Raw genomic sequence first — 20,925 nt, 5'->3', positions numbered from 1 at the left:
AGCTATGATGCACAGATGTGCATATTTGCGGACTTGTTCTGTTTCACAATATGAAATCTGCGGTTTTTGTTTTCTAAAATAATCCAGAATAAAAACACATTCACAACCTGTAGGCTGGCACAGCATACCTGAGTGAGAATGTATAACCCCCATCTAAAACAGTAACTTAAACCTTTATCAGCATCCAAAAGGAAAAAGACAAAAGGTAAGACTTGTAAGACAGGTATTGATTCATATAAGTTTTCAAGTCCTGATGTCTGATATTTAATATATGTCTTCATCTAAGTTAAAAAAAAACAAAAACAAAAAACCCAAGTTCATGAAAAATTAGGGAAACAATCTGTCTCACACGTTAAGAAACATTTAAGACCATTCTGCTGATGTAACTGTAGGAGCCACACATGCATGCAGGCTCTTTAAGAACTTTTGTTCAAAAAAAAACCCAAAAAAACCCAAATGAGTCTGAGTACTTTAATTCTGTGAACACTCCTCAGTTGGCACTGACTGCCTCATGGGCTTCGTTTTCACTACTATAGTCTGATTTGGGATCATCCTCATAGTCCTCGTACATTTCTATTTCATCCTCTCCATTTATCATCTCATTTCCAGCAAGGCTTCCGCTGTCTGTCTTCATACCATAAGTGCTCTGAATGACAGGGATGCTGGGCTCAGGGCTGGCAGAGGTGCTGGAGCAATCTGATGTCATCTGAGGTGATGGCGTGGTAGTCGCCATGGTAATAGCACCAGGGTAGACAACCCCCGTTCCCGTGGTGATTGGAATTTGAGGCTGTTGTCTGGAAGGAAAAACAAGAGGGGAATGTGATTTGCTGTGTTCAGAGGGGGGAAGACTTTCTGCAAGTCCAAATGAAAGAAAAGCAGGTGGTTTCCTAGGAAAGCTGCATGCATTCATGCATTCCTCCGGGGTTCACAGTCCGGTCCCGTATAGTATTGCTTCTCCTTAGCTCTCCCCAAGGACAACTACAGAATAAATAGTTTAGTAACTGCAAGTTGTTGATTTTTTTATGTATTTTATATGTTTATTTAAACTGTACTGCAAACTACCACTTGGACAGAAAGGTCAAAAGGCTTCAGGCACCTGTGTGATGCCGTACTGCTATTGTAGACATCATCTATACAAAATCTAAATCCTCTAAACTCCTGACAAGAGCTTCTGTTAATGAGGGTACCTCAAGGTTACCTGTAAATTCCTAAAATGGCAGACAGGTGGCTAAGTAACATTGTCAAACTGTAAATATGTCATTTACTATTTAAGTGCAAGGAAGACCCCTACATCACTTAGAAATACTTTTGATATTTTATTGCTGGATTTTGATTTTTATTTAAATCCATGATCAGAACACCATTTGTTCTTTGGGATTTTATGTGTAAGACTGAGTTTTTGAAGGAAAATACTTAAAAAAACCCCCAACAAATGTTCTTAACAGACAGTCTACAGAAATTAAGATTTCCTCCTGAGGACACAATGTCAGATCTGATTTATTTTGTAAATACATGGGAAGACTGGATTAAGGGTGTACTACCTCTACTTTTGACACATATTACCTCCTGATACCTAACTTTGCCCCAAGTAATGTTGTCTTTTTCGTGTGTGTGTGTGTAATTTTAAGCATACTGGAGCAATACCACACTTAACTAAAATAGGCTTATATCACTGCCAATCAAGCAGTTCAACAGAAGCTTTACTGTAAGCATGTTCATAGTTGTACCAAGTGATGCAGTGTCTCCTCTTACATCGAGGTATGTATATGCAAAAGCTTTGCTGAATAAAGGTCAAGTTGCTGAACCCATTCCATGGTCAAGGCTTTATTGGCTACAAATTAATTCAATCTACTTCTTACATTTGGGTTAATTAACTAATAACATACTTTCTATATTAAAATACTCATACAAGTAGTCTCATAATTTTTCTGGATCATTACCTTTAATAAAGCTAAGAGAAAAAGAAGGGATGTAACCTATGTGAAGGAAAAGAATCTCTGACATACTTTAGATGCAACCATGAACGAATATACTCCCGTACCAGTAATACTTAAGTGCCCTGGAAGACACTGTTTAAATTTCGAGTAGTTATTGAATATGCATGCCTATTTGCAGGAATCTATTTAAGGAATCTTATATTTCAATGTATTTCCAACCTTCTTTAAAGCAATATTGACCAAGCACCAGAGAACTATTACATCATTTTAGCAGGCGAAACAGTGTCAGGTGTGTTTGAACAGTCTAGCAACTCTACAACATCTTGACCACTGTGCTTTCTATGCTGAAATTCAAAATGATATTCCATAAACCACTCTCATAAATCTTTAATCATTGGCTAAATCAATACACAAAATAATATAAAGTTTATTTACATGACTCTAAATGTTGAGTCTTTATTATTCATTGATCAAACTCTATAGTTTTGGTAAGTACCACACTGCAGAGTTACTGGGAAACCAAAGTCCTTCAAGTTTGGGAACAAATACAGTCAAATCATGAACACTTTGTGTAAGATAGCTGTCACTGCTGGTACTGGTAGCCTGACTCTTAAAGCCTCTGCACAGCTTGAGAAATTTAAACATCTGTTGTATAAGTATGGTACACCTGGCTACCAGCGAGCAAAAACATTGCAGTAATTCATTTGACACAGTCATTATAGTCCTGTTTGCAAATGATGATTTGCAGATGATTTACAAACAGCTAGGGATTTTTCACTAAATTTTCACTTTTTAAATGGTCTGACAAATGTTCTGTGAAAACAATTTTCAGCCAATGTATTTGCTTGCAAGTGATTTTCTGCAAACATCTTTCAATACTTTATCCATAAAATTGAACACCTACCTCACATGGGAACATTTCTGCATTAGGATTGCATGCTGTCAGGAGTATAAACTGTTACTGTTAAAAACCCACAGATACCTCCTCCACAACTTTTTGAAAAAGAAAACATTCACATCAATGACTGTTGCCACAAAGAAAAGGAAAAAGAAACCTACATAGGGTCACAGAAAAGTTCTACATAGCTGTGACCAGACCCTACACACTAATTCTTTCTAACCTGTCCATCTAGCAACTGCTAGTACAAATCTTTTTATGATATTTCTTAGAACAAATAAATTCACAAAACAAAGCATCCTCAGTTGTTCATCAAAGAACACCATAGCATTCATGCCAAAAGAAGTTTTTACAATTCTCCTAATAAGAGCTGCAGAGCAAACTCAAAGAACGATTGAGTGCAAGCTGCTCCTGTGTTACAGATGACACTAAAGAGCAGAACCCTAATATTCACCCCTCCCTGCAAAGATGTTTGCATTTTTTAGGAGCAATTTCCCTTTCCAGAACGAGGCTGTGAGGTGTCTCAACAAAATAATGGTTGTCAGTGTTAAGTCCTAAAGGACAGACTAAGTTAAGAAATTCAGATACCCTTTCAAATGTTTATAAAGTCAGCAATGGATCAGGGTGTATTTGTCCAAGTACCACCCATTTCAAAATATAAAGGGGGCAGGTCAGCTGAGCGTAATGAAGAAGAATTGAGAGAGATACCTTTTACCTGAGAATGCACCAAATGCCTGGCAAGCTACAGAATGAATCCAGCTGGCAAAACATTTGATTGGTGTAACAGGAAAGGTAAAGGCTTACTGCATTTGTCTTTCATAAATGCAGTTCTTTATTTTACATGTTAAACAAAAAATTAGATGTGGTGTGTATGCCTGCTGCTTGGGTGGGTATTAACTGGGCTTTAAATCACCTATATCTCACTGTGGAACTGTAAACATGTGGTAACTGTACCATGTAAATGGGAAGTGTCTCAAATTGCTACCCATTTGCTAGCAAAAATTTGCTAGCACTTAAACAAGGCCCCCACACTGCCCCAGTAACTGGGCACCTACCTTTCACTTGAGCCTTGTCATTATTTAGAGCTGATGAGGTTGTGTCTGTAAATTCTGCTCAAGTTGCTGCATTACATCCTAAAGAGCCTTACTTTAAGATATCACAAACTATATGGATGGCATATGTTACTGGAGACAAGTATTATAATTTTCTAAATAGTTACATTTTATAGGATGGGGAGAGGGAAGAAATAAGAGCATTTATTTAAATTCCACCCTCTCTCCCTGAAAGGAAGAGTTAGAGTTTCTAACCTATGATGCTGGCCATTACATTTTCTTCTATGTGTAGTTCTTAAAGGCATTCATATTAATGGTATTTTAATAGCATTAAGTTCCACATTTAATCCTTGTATCTCACTAGCATTTTGCCTATCATAGGACCTTGGAGTAAGGAGACAAAAACATACTTCACTGTAAGGCTACAGGTTACAATTCAGCTCAGTTGCACATGGTTAAAGCAAGGATGTTTCCTGCCTGGTTAAGATTTCCAGAACCTAATTAATCTTCCTATCTCTTCAGATCTGTGGGGAATGATGTATGGCTATGTACCCTAGCTTCTAACCACTCCTGTCTCCACCATCTCCTCATTGCCAAAGAAGTCCTTAGGTGGCAAATTACTGCAGCTCACTTGCCTCTACTCTGACAGCATTGTTACCATATCTGTCCAGTCTGGGACCAAAAATTTGGCCCAAAATAGTTAGGTCAATATAAAAAAAGAGTGAGTGACATGCTCACAAGTTTGTGGCATTAATATTCTTAGGATTTTCCTGGAGAATGTTACACTTTTGACTTTTGACTTTTGCAAAACTATCTAAACATTTAACCTGGCAAATGACCATTGTTTTCTGATCCCTTCCCAACTATTTTCTGACAGCTCTTTAAATGACTGAAGCAAAATCAATTGCATTAAGAAAAATGCTTATATGCTACACACCCCTGAAACTTACATTCCCATAAGGAATGAAATAACAGTAAATCTCACAAAAGCACCCATTGTGTACTTGCTTTAAGTTCAAGCTACAGGAGTATAATATTACAGCCTTATTCAAAATCATAGTCCAGCAACATTCAGACTCTGTGTGTACAGTAGTTATAAACACTATAAAGGTTTTATTCTAAACATCTTACACTGGTAAAACACACACACAAGTTACTGCTTACAACATTTTGCAGAGAAATGTATATACTTGTATTTAGAGTGTATTAGACTGTAAAAATGACTGAGAATTGAATTATTTTTGTACGACATGGCAACAAAAGACAGACTCTTAACTTAAAATGTCTGAATTTATGGGTTATATGTGATCCATTTGTTAGTTCACATTTATTTATGCATTACAAAAAAAGTACTATTGAAGATAAATTGTAAATCACTTGTAGTCTGTTCAGGATTAATTTACACTGAAGTTATAATTCATAACTTTCCATTAATAATTTTATTATTAAAAAGTAACTCAATTATTTTAAAGACATAGCTGGCTTCAGATTCGGCTTCCAGTAGATTAAAACCAGAAAATTTTTAATATACTCTGCATTAAACATGAGTTATTTCTGTATATTATCTGCCTCATTTGGAACAAAATTCATTCATGTAAGGAGGCAACAGAAGGTCTACGCACATTTTAAGTTCCACTCTGTTCTTTAAAATACTTTCCATTTCCTAGATTTTTTGTGTTGGTCTATCACATATACAACATTTGTCTCAAAACATTAATTTCCTGCGCAATTTATTCCAAGAAATCTTCACTCTCATTCAGTTCTCTGGAAGCTTTTTTTAAAAGATCAGAATATAACCTAGCTATTCAATGGTTTGAATGGCCATTTTATTTTAAAGCCTGGCTACTTTGTGTATTGAGATTCTCTAACCAACTTTTCTGTATCTCACCAATGTTTATGAAAGTATGAGGCTGACTGAAGCAAGCAGCATGAGCTTTTTTCATGTTAAAAATTCAAGCAGGGTAAAACTCTTTTCTTTCTTTGCAGTGGGGGTGCTTTAACTGTCTGCATGGCAAGATTATTCTGTGCTAGCCAATGGCTCCCCAGGGGGATCTGGTGGAAGCCAGCCCTTACTGGATTGCTTCATATACGTACATTTGTTGTGAGAGAATACCGAGCACAAATATAAAATAATGTGAGTTTTTCTTGCTGTTCATCCTTTCCTCTAGCCACCTGTTTTGGAGATCTGTATTTCCCTTCACACATCTATTTATCTTTTTCTTCTATTATGATAATATTTGCCATTTTGGCATACCTTTTCCCAACTTAATTGGCATCTTCTTTAAGATTAGAAAAATCCCCACCAAACCAGCATGATTTTAAGCAGTATGCAGCACTTGGCATATTTCATTGGAGTCTATTTTATATGTTTGTTCTCTATCTTAAACTAGAATATTACTGTAAACATAGAGTATGTTCTGTCCTAAACCCCACATTTGTCTCCTATTTCCTTCTGAAAAGGAAAATGTGTCTCAACTCTCATGTCTTCAGTTCTGAAGGATGGATTATGCTGTTTGTACTATTTAGGTTAAAACCAAGGTAGAGTAAGTTTAAGAAATTGATAGGCTCGATTACTGTTTCAATTATAATGTGATTTAGGTAAAATGTTGGGATTTATCACTCAATAAGCTATTCTACTGAACTACATGATGCCATGCTTTATGTTTCAGTTCAAAAAAGCTGTCCTGGCCAGTCGTTTTCAACTTTTTCACTTGGTCTTTTCCAAAAATTTTCTTTTAATTTTTTCTTTAGAGAAAAAGGGAATTTGGAGAAACAATGGGAAGTCACAAAAAGCATGACTTTTTTTTTTTTTTTTAAATCACAGCCACAAATCCTCAATATCAAAATTTATACTGAATTGCAACATGGATCTCATTTCACCTTTTTTGAATGCATCCACTAGAATTCATTCCCCATTTTTCATCACTTGCATAAATAAAAGTTGCTGATTTAGGTAAACTCCACTGCCTTATTACATAAACTCACAAAGGTAATTTACTGTTACTTAAAATCTTCTTCAACGTGGATAGAGCATGGGGAAGTGGGCTTAGCATAAATATGAATTAGAACCGATCCTTTCAAGAAAAGTGTGCAGTTCTCATGGTCTTTGTGATGATACTGTTTGACATATGAGAAAGATGTTATGTTTACCTTGCACCAGCAGTTTAAGTTTGAATGGCCTTCTTTTTTTTTAATTACAATATCACTCTTTTTGTTGGCATTTTTAGAAGTTTCTTAAATCCGTCGTCCATATTTGCCTCCATATTTAGCCATCAATTCCAATGTGTCAAATGCTACTACTTAATACTGTTTTGAATTAGCAAACAACTCTCAAATTGTTCAGACTGCTGTTTTGGCATTTCTTTTACATTTCTTCTCTAGATGTGATTTGGTCTGTCAATCTGCTTTGGAAGACGTAGCTAGAGTTTCATTCCCTCAATCTGAATATAATTTGTGATGTGCTATATAAATTCAGATTTCTATTTAGAGTTCTTTGTACACTTTTGATGGAAGCCTATTAGTAAACAATTTCCCTTAGAGTAAAGAATAAAAAACAATGTCAAAACTATAGACTGGAAGGCTATTTCAAGATATTAAAAACACTTCTATTTACTGATTGAAGAAAGAGCCCACATTGTTGCAGGCTGTACCACAAAATAATTGACTGCAACAGGAGTTCTGCATCCCAAGCCAAAAATGAGGGCACATAATCGACGTCAAGGTCAATTATCTGGTAGTGTAGTACCCAACAAAAGGAGGCTATTGTGATTAGAGAAATAAGCAGAACATTGTGAATTTGGAAAAGCTGGCAGTGGAGATAGCTTTTAGACTCTTTGTAAACCACCAGAAACATTGTGTTAGAGCACTGAGCATCACAGATTAATTCATAAAAAAAAACTGGAGAGAGAAATCTGTTATGGTGCAGTTGTTTCACTGGACTTTTGTTATCTTGAGCCTGGAGATCTTTCATAGTGCCGCCTTCTCTGCTGAAGACTAGAGGAAATACAATGTTTTTAAAACTGTGCCAGAATCTTTTTGAGCCATATATTCTGAGTTTCAAATCTACCGAGTCTATCTATGCATTATTTGAAAGACTCTTTCTAAAACATTTCTTTTTAAAAAATATTTTTCCTCAGTTCTATATATAACAAAATTCCTAATAGCCTCATACTACAATATTCATTCATGTGTGATCATAATATAGCTGTCCCTTTCCTCTGTCTCCTGACTCTACACAGGAATAATCATTGTTTTTTCCCTTTGTTCTTTTCTTAATTTGGGAAATGATCCTAAAGTCATTACTAACCCAGAATGGGTTGGCTTACTAATAACTCACAAAAGACATGATTCAAAGATTTCCGGCTAATGGGAAACAACTTATTTTGACTTCAAATAATTCCACAATCGGTCTCACAATCAGCATTCAGTGGCTAGCTGATAGCTCCATATTCCATGATACATCTTATGTTTTTAATAATTTAGAGGTTCAGATCCTTCCCTTCTGAAGAACACTAGTCAGTGACATAAACAGATAAGTCTATTTGTTTTCAAACAGCATGCTCTGGCTTTGGAAACAATGACAACAGTTATAGTACTCACCCTACAGTAAAAAACTGCCTCATTTCCTGTCTTCGAGACCTCATCAGTTGTTTGTATTCACCGATACGTAATTTCTTTCCATCAACAATGCAGGTACGTTTTGGTCGAGGTTTGTATTTGTAATTAGGATACTTTTCTAGGTGGATTTTACTTAGCCGTGCCTGCTCTTCATAATACGGTTGCTTCTCTTGATTTGACATGGACTTCCAGCGAGATCCTATTAACACAAAACATCAGTGAGTGCTCAAGTAAAGCAGACTTACCTTTACACATACTCATTTCAACATGCCTTCTTCCCATAATGAACGATTTTTAAATAAGTTAAACTGATTTGATTTTACACCTTTATTGGGGTGCACAGCCTGAAACACCTTAAACAAACTTTGACTTTCAGATATTGCTGCAGATGTTGCAGAGATGTAAATCTCTATTAAATAGTTGCACTTAAAATCAATAGTTACTTCTGAAAAATCTCATCCTCATGCTGCAAAACATCTATTAATTTTTTTAAAATATGAGTATTAATCTGTGAATAATTTTGTATCTTTGTAATACCATGCACAGTGCTATGGTTAAGTAAGGTCTACAACAATAGTTTTACTGTTAAAAACTTGACACATTGCCTATGGAAACATGCTTCTTTGATAGTTGTATAGAATTTTGTTTATATACTTCTACTAATAGTTATTAATATCTTGCTATCTAAAAAATATCAAAATCTTATAGATTCAACAAAATTATAAAAAATCCCTTGCTCTCTGGGTGTCTTGAATTTACTAATCGTCTGATATAAACCTGGCATAATATTGGCACCTTACCATATTTGAAATCCTATTATGCATGTTATCTTCCAGTCAGATGTAATAAATGCACAAAACTGCACTGAGAAAGTTACATTTAACAAACTTGCATTTTAAAAAAAACCCAAGACCCAGAAAGCACAGTGTAATTATATACACCACTTCAGGTATTGTAAACTTTCTGCACCAATAAAAAAGTTAAAAAATTAACACAGTGTACACAGGAAGAGGAAAAAGTATTCAGATCTCTTGTATTGTTTATAAGGAGCTATCTAAACACTTGAATAGAGAAGGGATTTTTTTTTTTTACAGGGGATAATAAACGCATAAAATAGCTTTTTGGTGTCTTTTGGATGAGTAAAACGATTACAGCTGTGGTAAACGTGGGTGGAAGCTATTCTTTTACCAAGATTTTTCATACATCAACAAATGGAAAAGTTGTATAAATATTATCCGTAGCCAGCAATACTCTGTGTCAGTTCTAATATTTCAGACTCTTTTCTCATTGTCCTGGAAAAGTTGCACAGATATTATATGGACATAGACTTATTTGTGGCAGAGCAGATACTGACAGGTTAATTCCATGGTTAACAAACACTCAATTGCTGGCACTTCTGAAATATTTATGCTGGAAGTTTACATTTTAATGAATACAGTTACTATGCTCCTAATAGTTTTTTTACAGAATGCACACAAATAATATAGATTCCTTACAGCTGCCAACACTGAAACAGTGCAGGTTTTATACAAAACTGAAAGCCTATTCATATAACTTACTTATATGGTAGACAAAAATATGAGAACTACTAAGTAAGATTTTGGAAGTTTTAGGACAAAGTAACATTTCTTTCTGTATATTCTTGCCGCTGATTGAACTAACACGCAACAAACTTTGCTAAGAATGTACTTCAACTCAAAGTTTACAATAAAATGATTACAGAGGAAACTTGATTTTTACTTTTATTTATTATGAGTTACATTTGGAATCTGTCTTTCACTTCAAAGACTCAGAAAGCAAATATAGGTTTTAACGTTTCACCACTCATTCTCACGTATGTTTCTAATTCTCTGGAGGGGTCTTAAGAAGCAAATCAAAATTTCTCCAAAATGAGCCAATTTATTTGCACAGTGGTGATATATATAATCCACAGTATATTCCCTGATCTTCCTAATCTATACAAATTGAATATTAACTATGGTGATTTTTAGCTAAGCAATATTTTAATCACATCATACTACTGCTTCCTTAGCTTTTTGAACACTGTAACGTTCTCAATCAAAGATCATTTTGCATGTGAGAAGGTATTATTTAAGAAAAAAAGAGTGTTCAAAAACCATCTAGATATGGCACTTCAGGACATGGTTTAGTAGATACGGTGGTGTTGGGATGGTGCTTGAACCTGATGATTTTAGAGCTCTTTTCCAACCTTAAAGATTCTGTAATTCTATGATTCTGTGCATGTACATGTCTTTTGAACTGTGCCAGGTTTCTTTCTTTGACACTGCACTGACATAAACCTTCGATTTTGATTTTGTACTTTTTTTTTTTTTCTCCCAGTAATTACTCCAGCAAGTATAATTTTGCATTCCACTGATTTGTAGTTCAGGTGATTTCTAATGGGATCTTGCAATTACACTCTTTATCAGAATACACTCTTGCAACAGATTTCACAAAACATTCTTTTTGAAAGCTGCTAAGCCCTTAAAGCAGTTGTGACTCTGCTGTCGAAACTAAAAAGCATAAGGAAAGAGGCAGAAAGGGAAAAGGAAGAGAATGAAAATGAAAATAACCCGTAAGTCTTCATTTGTGTAAATTTCAGTAATCCCAATTTCAGTGAACAGCTCCCAAACAAAATATGTCCTAAAATTAGAGAAGTTGCATATCCAAGAAGGAAGTTAACTAGCCTGTGTCACCAATAAAAATAACCTCGTCTTTCCACAGCTCCAAAAATAACTAACCTCTGCCAAGTGCCGACCTCTATAGCAGAGCCTTCTAAGAGTCCCCCAGTTTTGGTTCAGTCACAGTCACGATTTGTTCATTGTCTTGCACTTACCTAAGATTTTGCTGATGTTGGAGTTGTGCATGTCAGGGAAGGCTTGGAGAATTTTTCGACGCTCATCCTTTGCCCAAACCATGAAAGCATTCATTGGTCGTTTGATGTGTGGTTCGCTGCTGGCTCGACCCCGCGAATCCCGGTAGACTCGAGCTTCAGCCACAGTGGCACCTCCTGTTGGCCAACAATAATACTGCTGTAGTTTAGCTGCAGAGCCATTCATTGCTTTACTTCCTGTAGTGTCAGGGCAGGAAGAAACAAGATGGATGCAAAAAATTATTACGTGGATTATGCAAGCGCTTTCAGTGCTGTGTTTATTTTAGCCTCATTCTCTTTTTCTCTCTCTCTTTTTGCTGACAGATCTATGAGAGAGAGAGAGACAGAGAGAGAAAGGATATCCAGTGATTTCAGTTGATCAGGCTCACCCAGCAGAAGGCATCAACATCTGAGTGAGATAAAACAGCACTGGTATTTTTCTAGGTGAAGTAGGGAGATTTGAAGAAGTGAAGTTTTTTCAGGACTTCAACACAGCACACATGTTCTTAATGCTTAACAAAACCCAAATAAAAGTTACACTTGGGAATCCAAGCTGATGTAGACCTGTTCGCACAAGTAATTTACAATGACTTGCTGCTTGAGCAGTGAAGCACATGCAAAATATTTCATAAAATAAATTACATAGTACACCGGGTACATGCTGCTGGTTGTATGGATCTGATTATATTTGGAGCTGAACACTTTAAAGTCACATCTGCTTTAGCTGAATTTTAGATGTGTTTTGGAGCATTCGATCACATATATGTAATAAAACTGTCTGCCTTCAACAGGTACATGCACAGCATCTTGGAGCTTCCAGAATGGGAGACAAGAACTCCGGCTTCTCCACGCCTGCTGTGCTTTAATGTACCCCAGTGTCCTGTCATTACTCACCAGCAATTCAACTTGTATGTGCTAGCCTTATCCTTTTGGGTTTGTTCTTTTTTAATGTATCCAGCCCTGCTTCTTGACCACAAACAGCAAAGCTTCAAGGGGCTCTAGAGTTCACAGAACTGAGTGTGAGGTGTATAACTAGTTAATACAGGAGAAAGAGAGAACTGAGCCTAGATAAGGCATGCTTTTATCAGAAAAACTTGTTCACATTGTGATGAAAACATATGCTTTTAGGGTTATACCTTAGCTATAAAAGAAAGGCAAGAAGTCTTTACAGTGGAAGAGAGACGTAGCTAGTCTTAGGGCTCATCAAACTGTTAATATAATTCAACAACTTGAAAAAACAAGGGATGTGATAACAAACAGGCCTCCTTTTGCATAAACTATTACAGCTCCAGACATGGATTTATTTGCCAAAAAATATAAAATTAGTTCTTTACCCTAAGTAAAACACTGCAGTTTTACAGATTTCGGTGACTAACTTACAAGTTTTTAATTGTGCAAAACCCACGTTTCCTAATTTGGTGTGAAAATGCTCCATGTTATGTATACCGTTGTAAAAATTCTATACAGGAAATAAATTTACATGAAAAAAGTCCTAAAATAGAGGATGCATAACTAATGTACTACCTTTTTGCCACCAGGTCCACAGTACATTAATTTCATTTAAAACGCACTGACCATACAGGATAAATTGATTTTGCTTTATATGGTGTTGACAGCCATGTTTATTGTGCAGTGAAATGTAGTGTAGTTTCAAGCTGACTATATCCATCAACACAGGGCAATATGCTGACTACTGGGTCAGATGAAGACATACATTACCCTGAGAGCAAAACACTCATTCGTATACAGCAGTGTCTTCTCCTGAGGATCACCATGGTAATTTATGATGCCTCCAATGTCATTACTTTACAACTGACACCAATTTGGCAATTTGTATACTAACATGCATGCACATAAAAGAAGACAGGTTTGTGGCAAATGTGAAATGCAAAACTATTTTAATACTATTCTAAGTTAAGTGCCATGCTACAGGTGTTCACATTTACACAAGACTGCTGCTGCAGTCAGGTTTTTACTGCAAAGAGGAGCAGTAGTTTTGCGGAGAGACCTGCATGTAGGACTGAATTAGGAGTGTGTATGGCTAATGAGGCCCTGCCTATTGTCAGAAGGCTTGGAACATGCATATCAAAGATGCCATCTTTTGAAAGCTGAGAGCATGGGATAGATGAGTGGACAATGAGGTGGGTTGAGAATTGGCTGTTGGACCGAGCTCAGAGAGTGGTGATCAGTGAAGCAGAGTCTGACTGGAGACCTGTGACTAGCAGTGTTCCCCAGTGCTCAGTGCTGGGTCCAGTCCTGTTTAATATCTTCATTGACGACCTAGATGAGGGAATAGCATCCATCCTCAGCAAGTACACCGATGATACAAAGCTGGGAGGAGTGGCTGACACGCAGGAATACTGCACTGCCATCCAGAGAGACCTGAACAGGCTTGGGAGCTGGGCAGGGAGAAACCAGATGAGATTCAACAAAAGCAAGTGTAGAGTCTTGCACCTGGGGAGGAACAACCATTTGTATCAGTACAGGCTGGGGGATGACCTGCTGGAGAAGAGCTCAGTGGAGAAGGACCTGGGGGTCCTGGTTGATGACAGGCTGGCCATGAGCCAGCAGTGTGCCCTGGGGGCTAAGAGAGCCAATGGGATCCTGGGGTGCATCCGCAGGAGTGTGGCCAGCAGGTCGAAGGAGGTGATCCTCCCCCTCTACTCTGCCCTGGTCAGGGCCCACCTGCAGTATTGTGCCCAGTTCTGGGCTCCCTGGTATCAAAAAGACAGGGATCTCCTGGAGACAGTCCAGAGAAGGGCTACAAAGATGATTAAGGGCCTAGAGCACCTCCCCTGTGAGGAAAGGCCGAGTGAGCTGGGACTGTTCAGCCTAGAGAAGAGAAGATTAAGGGGGGACCTAATTAATGTTTATAAATATCTGAAGCAGGGGATGCAGGGGGAAATGGCCAGCCCCTTTTCAGTGGTCTGTGGAGACAGGCCAAGGGGCAATGGCTGCAAGTTGGAGCACAGGAAGTTCCGCACCAACATGCGGAAGAACTTTTTCACAGTGAGGGTGACAGAGCCCTGGGACAGGCTGCCCAGGGAGGTGGTGGAATCTCCGTCTCTGGAGATATTCAAGACCCGTCTGGCAGGGGGGTTGGACCCAATGATCTCTCGGGGTCCCTTCCAACCCCCATGATTCTATGATTCTATGTTATATCTATTGTGAAGTCGTAAGGCTACAAACATGGTAAGTCAATGCTGAAACATTTATTGAGACAGATGGCCATATAATTTGAGAAAAATCAAATATGTCATGTAATGGTTGTTCAATCGTTTAAAATACTGTGAAATTTTTAACTGGTATGTGGGCCATTAGGAAGTTGGTGACCAATAATACAATGAAATAGCTATTGATGCAAAGGTTGTCACTTGTTATTCAACTACTCCACTCAAAGGAAAGAATACATATTTTAATCCATATGAAGATTTCTGTCTTTTACTTTCCCAAAGGTACTTATTCACTATGGCTAAGGAGTTTTTCTTTAGCCCTTTCTAACACAATTTTGGCCTGACCTTTCAATTCTAATGCAAGCAAAGAGTACCTTTACTAGTATCAAGATTACAGGTGAGTTTTTATAATCTGGATATAATTTAGATAGAATGAAAAAAAGAAAGAAAAAAGAGAAAAAAAGGAGAAATCACTCCATAAATATCTATTTTCATAGAAAGTTTATATTAGAAAATAATTCTTACTTAGAGTAATAAATTAGGACCATACCAAGAAGGCCAAGAAGCTCTGGCTCTATCTGCTCTAAGCAGAAGAGATGTGAAAAAGCAGCCAAAGAGTTCATGTTCTTTGTGCTTGATCTGTAGGGGAATATTTGCATGTTGACCTATAGGCCATCACAGAAGCATCTGTAAAATTAATTTCTGCAAATAACTGAAGTAATATAATCATAGAATCATAGAATCACAGAATGGTCTGGGTTGGAAGGGACCCCAAGGATCATAGAGTTCCAACCCCCCTGCCACAGGCAGGGACACCAACCTCCAGGCCTGGATCTACACAAGGCTGCCCAGGGCCCCATCCAACCTGGCCTTGAACACCTCCAGGGATGGGGCATCTACTACTTCTCTGGTCAGCCTGTTCCAGCACCTCACCACTCTTTCTGTAAAAACCTACCCCCTAATATCTAATCTAAACCTTCCCTCCTTTAGCTTTAGTCCATTCCCCCTTGTCCTGCCATTATCTGCTCTTTTAGAAAGGTGAATCCCCTCCTGTTTATAAGCTCTCTTCAGGTACTGGAAGGCTGCAATGAGGTCCCCCCGCAGCCTTCTCTTCTCCAGGCTGAATAAGCCCAGCTCCCTCAGCCTCTCTTTGTAGGGCAGGTGCTCCAGCCCTCTAATCATCCTTGTGGCCCTCCTCTGAACCCTCTCCAACAGTTCCACATGCTTCTTGTATTGGGGGCCCCAGATCTGGACACAGCACTCCAGATGGGGCCTCAGGAGGGCAGAGTAGAGAGGGACAATCCCCTCCCTGTCCTGATGGAGCCCAGGATACCATTGGCCCTACGAGCTGCAAGAGCACACTGCTGGCTCGTGTCAAGCTTCTCATCCACCACAATCCCCAAGTCCTTCTCAGCAGGGCTACTCTCAAGAAGCTCTTCTACCAGTGTGTATCTATGTCTGGGATTCTTCCGGCCCAAGTGCAACACCTTACACTTGGATAATCTCTGTGTTCTTCTAACTATCACAGAACTACAGAATTATATACAGCATATAAAGCTTTACAAGAAACTACATCTGTTAACATGTGATTCTACATGGGGATACAGAAAGTCTCAGTACCTTTTGAGCTTAGAAATGAAGCACTAATGATATAAAAAGAATATAAACTCAGAGAACTCTTACAAGTTGAAACACATAAGAACAAGCTTTCAAACTGGTTGTTCTTAGGTACTTCATCCTGTCAATCAGATATTTAGACAGTATTGTGTGCCCTATATAAACAATTTCAATAGGTATTACTAAGTATGGATTTCTTCTCTTACTGTGATAATTTTAAAATAAAAGAATGTAAAGAATTAGGTGTTTGACTTCTTTCTGGAAATACTTTCAGGAAAGTCTAATAAATAATAAACCCAAAATAATAATGCACAAAATAAAAATTTCCTACTAATGAAGGGTGAGAAGAGAGGAGGAAGTTGGTAATTGTCTCTCTATGGCAACTAATGCTCAATCTCCCAGTTACTGTTCATACTGCAATCACAGCAGGAGGCTTTGATTTTTAGAATTAAGAGCTTGGTCAGAATTAAAAATTATTGCAAAAGCAGTACAGTTTGGCTGCCCTAACACCTTAGCGGGCAAAGAAATCTTTACTTCGGCCTAAAGGCTGGGGCTATCCTCAATATGACACTTTTAGCTTCTGAGGGTGTGGACTTCCTGACTTCCTAGATGCTTTGCATTTGCTCAACTTGTCATGACTTTGATGATTTGCAACTAAAAGCAGATTTGAGGAGATTATTTTTGTGGATATATGGCAGGCAACTCCTCTGCGGAAGCTAGATTCCAGACTAGACTCTAAGGACAATACTGGGTTGAAGAACACCACAGAATGAATCTAAAAATGTTAAAGCTTCATTAAAGTAATTTCAAACAATGGTTTTGTTCAAAAATAATGATTTTTCTGTAATCACAGTGCAGGGAAAGTTTTACCTTCCATTTTATACATAATCTACCACAACAATAACTCACACTGGGCCCTTACAGATTACCAGAATGCATACAATAGCAAAGGTAGTAGAAAAGAGCAAAAAGAGGTTGAGAAATATATGAAAAAAGAAAGAGAAAAGAAGTGACAGAAAAAAGAAAATTTTTTATCAGCTACTCTGTTATTCTTTAATTAGTCTCCACACTCTGGCCATTGATTCACGTTTGAAGCGATCCATTTCCTTTGACCCCTCCAGACCATGAATCTTTGACTACACAAGAAAATATACCATCTTCCATAGACATATACCAAGATAGGATATATAGAAATAAAGGCAATCTTTCCAGGTTCCTCGTGTAAAAGTGACTGGTTAGTGGTAAAGCTCCTATCATCAGTTATTCATTAAGCTGAGATGACATTTTTGTCTACTTTGGAAAAGACTGATTGTGACCTCCAAAATATCTGACCCTGTCTGTGGTAATCCAACTAGCACTGCTAGCAGCTTACATTGCAGAGACCAGAACCTAATGAACATGCAAACAGAAGTCACTCTTTTACTACTGGAAATGGGTTACTCATAAACATGGAAATGCCAGAAAAACAGGGAGCATGAAAAACTGACTTGACAGTCCCCCTTCTGCCTCTTAACCCATGGACTGATAATTCAGCCTTTATTAAAGATACAGACTACAAGAATACAAGAATAAGAATTCATTTTGAGTTATTAAGTGCAGTATTCATTTTTGGAGGAAGTTACAAAAATTGCTACTTTATTGTAATCTAAATGATTTGTAGCAGTGTTAGTGTAACATTTATCCAGTTTGCCCCTTGCCTGCCTGTTCTTCATCCCCATCCACATTCAGAAACTTTTATTGCACTTTATTACCAGTAGGAGAGGCAAAATAAATGGGTATCTCATGAAGTATTGTCATTACTGGCATGTTCTGTCATCACTAGGCAAAACTAAAACCCATTTGGAAACATGACTAGCTCTGGGATGAGGATGCCTCTAGTCACAGTGGCACAAATGTTCTTCAGGGAAGTGTCTGTTTGTCAAGCTGCTTTCATTCCAAATGCTAAACAAATATTATTCAGCTGGGATCTGAAGCCCTAACATTTCTTACAGGCTGCATTTCAATGAATGAAAAGGAGAAAAAAAATAAAGACACGAGTGATTAATGGAATACTGGAATATTTAAATGTGCTGTAAAATATCCCACCTGCAAGGGTTTTGAAGCGTGCTAAGTAAATACTAGGAGGTGGGAACATACAGTAGCACAGGTTAGCTACATCCATACAATCCTGTTATGATAACGCTTCTATTCTTCCTTTTAAGAGACTCCATTCTCTTTAAAACATCAACAAGAAGAACCAAAAGGGAATTCCCTAAGGTCAGCTCTGAGGAAACATAAACCTCTAATTCAATAACTCTGCTACTGCACTGAAAAAGGCCTTATTATTGCAACATCCATATGGAGTCAATTGGACATTAATGACTAATCAATCCCTCCCCTTTCTATTCTACTTATAGTGTCACAAGCCATGTTTAGATTAGCCCATTTCCTGCTTAGGATTGCTCAAGATGTCTTTTGTTCTTTCAGGGCTGGCCTGATGGAGGCAGCTTAAACAAACACACGACCCAAGTGGTGCAGGAGTTATAAACTGCCATATGTGAATGAACAAAGGGGCCATACTAAAGCCTTTTGTGGTATTTGTTAATGTTTTTCATCTGAGTTTAAAAAGACCTAATGACTTTGTGGTGAGCTGATGCATGTGGCTCGTGGCTTTGCAAAATGAAGGAAATTCTAGCCAGTTATATATCAGCATATATTTTCCAAAGTGCCTTGTTTTCAGTTTTGGTGGCAGTGAGTTTTCTTTTTTAGTACATTTGTTTTACATATGCATGCAAAATTCTTCATCTTAATCAAAACACAGCACCAGTTTTCACAGCCATCCTCACAACCTGCATATATGTCTTTCCCCATTTGAGAGCTGAGAGCTAAAATTAATAGTGAAATATTTCTGTGTGCAAAATCAACTGCTCTCAGTTCTATCAGTGCTAGCAGATCACTCACCAGTGTTTAAAGCTGAATTGTTAGTTGGGTCATAATAAATACAGAAACAATATTTCTAAATTAACTATTAATACATCCATGCTCCACAGCCAGACATGCCCAAATCTACATTATTTAAATGCATTAGAACTGCTAAGTACAACTACTTTCTAGATGGTTTACACAGACAGTTTATATTTCTTGACCACATTTTATGGTAAAATTAACCCTGATGAAAATTTGGCATGGAATACAACTAAAACAGTATAATAAGCTTTTAAATGACATGGAATATTAGCTGCATTAATTAGTGCTTAAGGCCTAACTTAAGCCCTCAGTAGCCTATGTAGTTCCACTTGTGCTCTAACCTAAGAGCATGAGAAGATATTCTGTGAAGATCCATCAAACATCTAGATAGAGATGGGACGAAGATGCCACCTCTATTATAAATTTGGGGAGGCATGTAAGTATCATAAGAGTTTTCAATCATATGGCACTTGCAGACTTCAAGACCCTTCACAGATAATTAATTAAATGATAACAACCCCATTTTGACATAGCTATTATTGATAGAAAAAATGTGAAAGATATTTAAGTTGAAAGTTATTCAGCTTAAGTAATGATATCAGAAGTAAGGGGCTGCCAGTCAGCAGGTCTAAACTACAGTCAACATTTCCACAAAAGCTATTGTTTACCTTTAATATTTCATTTCATACTCAAATGAGGAAAGTAGAGGCTCATGGAAAAGAAACCAAAACACCCCAACCCAAGAGAAATATTGCTAATAATTATTGTTAGGTGTCTGATGAGTTTTGTCTAGTTGTCACCTCCCCCCCCAAACCTGTTGTTCTAACAGCTAAGCAATTATTGTTACTATATTAATCATATGCACCATTATGTATGTAATCATACATGTCAAAACAATGAACTTATGGATGAACTTATCTGTTTAATATCAAAATGTTTCCATAAGACTAATAGCTTTCTTGCCAGTGGAACTCTTACTCTCACATAATTTCAAATTTCTCTTGAAATAACAGTGTCACCTAGAACATCCAGAAAACATGATACTTATTTAAAAGACAGGGGTTAATATCTTCAGTCATCTATAACAGATTTTTTTAAAAAAATCCTGCCTGAAGATGGGCCACAGGACATGATCCATTTGTATTTCAGTCGATGCTTTGTTTTGTTTTAAGATGAAAAAATGACAGACAGGAATTCACCGCAGAGGAAAAAGGCAGCCTGACTTCATATTTGATGGGTGCATTGCTCAAGGTGTGGCTGAACACTATTAGTGAACAACTTTGCTTGCTCCTGTGTAACAAAACAATAAACTTTAAAAGCTTAAGTATGATGTGGTCTATAAAAAGGAAATATAACAACAGGAGAGAGGTTTACAAAACCACCTCCCTCAAATTATGTGATATTAATGACATGCAGAATACTTTGTAGAAGGTTTGCATGTGTGTTGGAATCACTGCTTTAGTGGCCCATTTTCCTGCATTCAATCTGCAATTGAATTTGTCACCTTCTAGCATATGCAACATCATTCTTTGTATCAATATAACTAATTCCCTCCATCCAGTGTTTGCTGTTCTCACTTGTCATATCATATCAGTAATTAGATTGCAAGGACCTAGGGCTAGGATATATATATGCCATTTCTTCTTTCATTTCACATGGGGTGCTGATATTATAATAATTAATAATATAATTAGTAAATGATATATCACAAAGAGAGAGAAGAAGAAGTAGCATGATAAGAGGAGCTGTAATTTAACAAGTAATAATAAATGTTGGGAATAACTATTAAGTTTGACTTTCCAAATATGCTGCA

The 20,925-nt window shown here is 37.3% G+C and overlaps 1 protein-coding gene across 2 annotated transcripts in view; it reads right to left on the bottom strand.

Moving 5' to 3' along the window:
* Positions 1–346: 346 nt before the first annotated feature.
* Positions 347–20,925, bottom strand: part of SOX6 (SRY-box transcription factor 6) — a 238,176-nt gene continuing 217,597 nt past the window's right edge. For both annotated transcript variants that reach the window (XM_084263308.1, XM_084263307.1), the window contains exons 13-15: positions 11,341–11,574; positions 8,487–8,703; positions 347–794 (exon numbers count right to left, since the gene is read on the bottom strand). In XM_084263308.1, the coding sequence (XP_084119434.1) occupies positions 491–794; positions 8,487–8,703; positions 11,341–11,574 (755 nt within the window). In that variant the 3' untranslated portion in view covers positions 347–490. The remainder of the gene's footprint in view (positions 795–8,486; positions 8,704–11,340; positions 11,575–20,925) is intronic.

This window comes from Gallinula chloropus (assembly GCF_964237585.1).
Source record: "Gallinula chloropus genome assembly, chromosome: 4".
Classification (NCBI taxonomy): domain Eukaryota; kingdom Metazoa; phylum Chordata; class Aves; order Gruiformes; family Rallidae; genus Gallinula; species Gallinula chloropus.
Note: the sequence above shows the minus strand (reverse complement) of the source record. Positions and strands in the feature narration are given on the sequence as shown.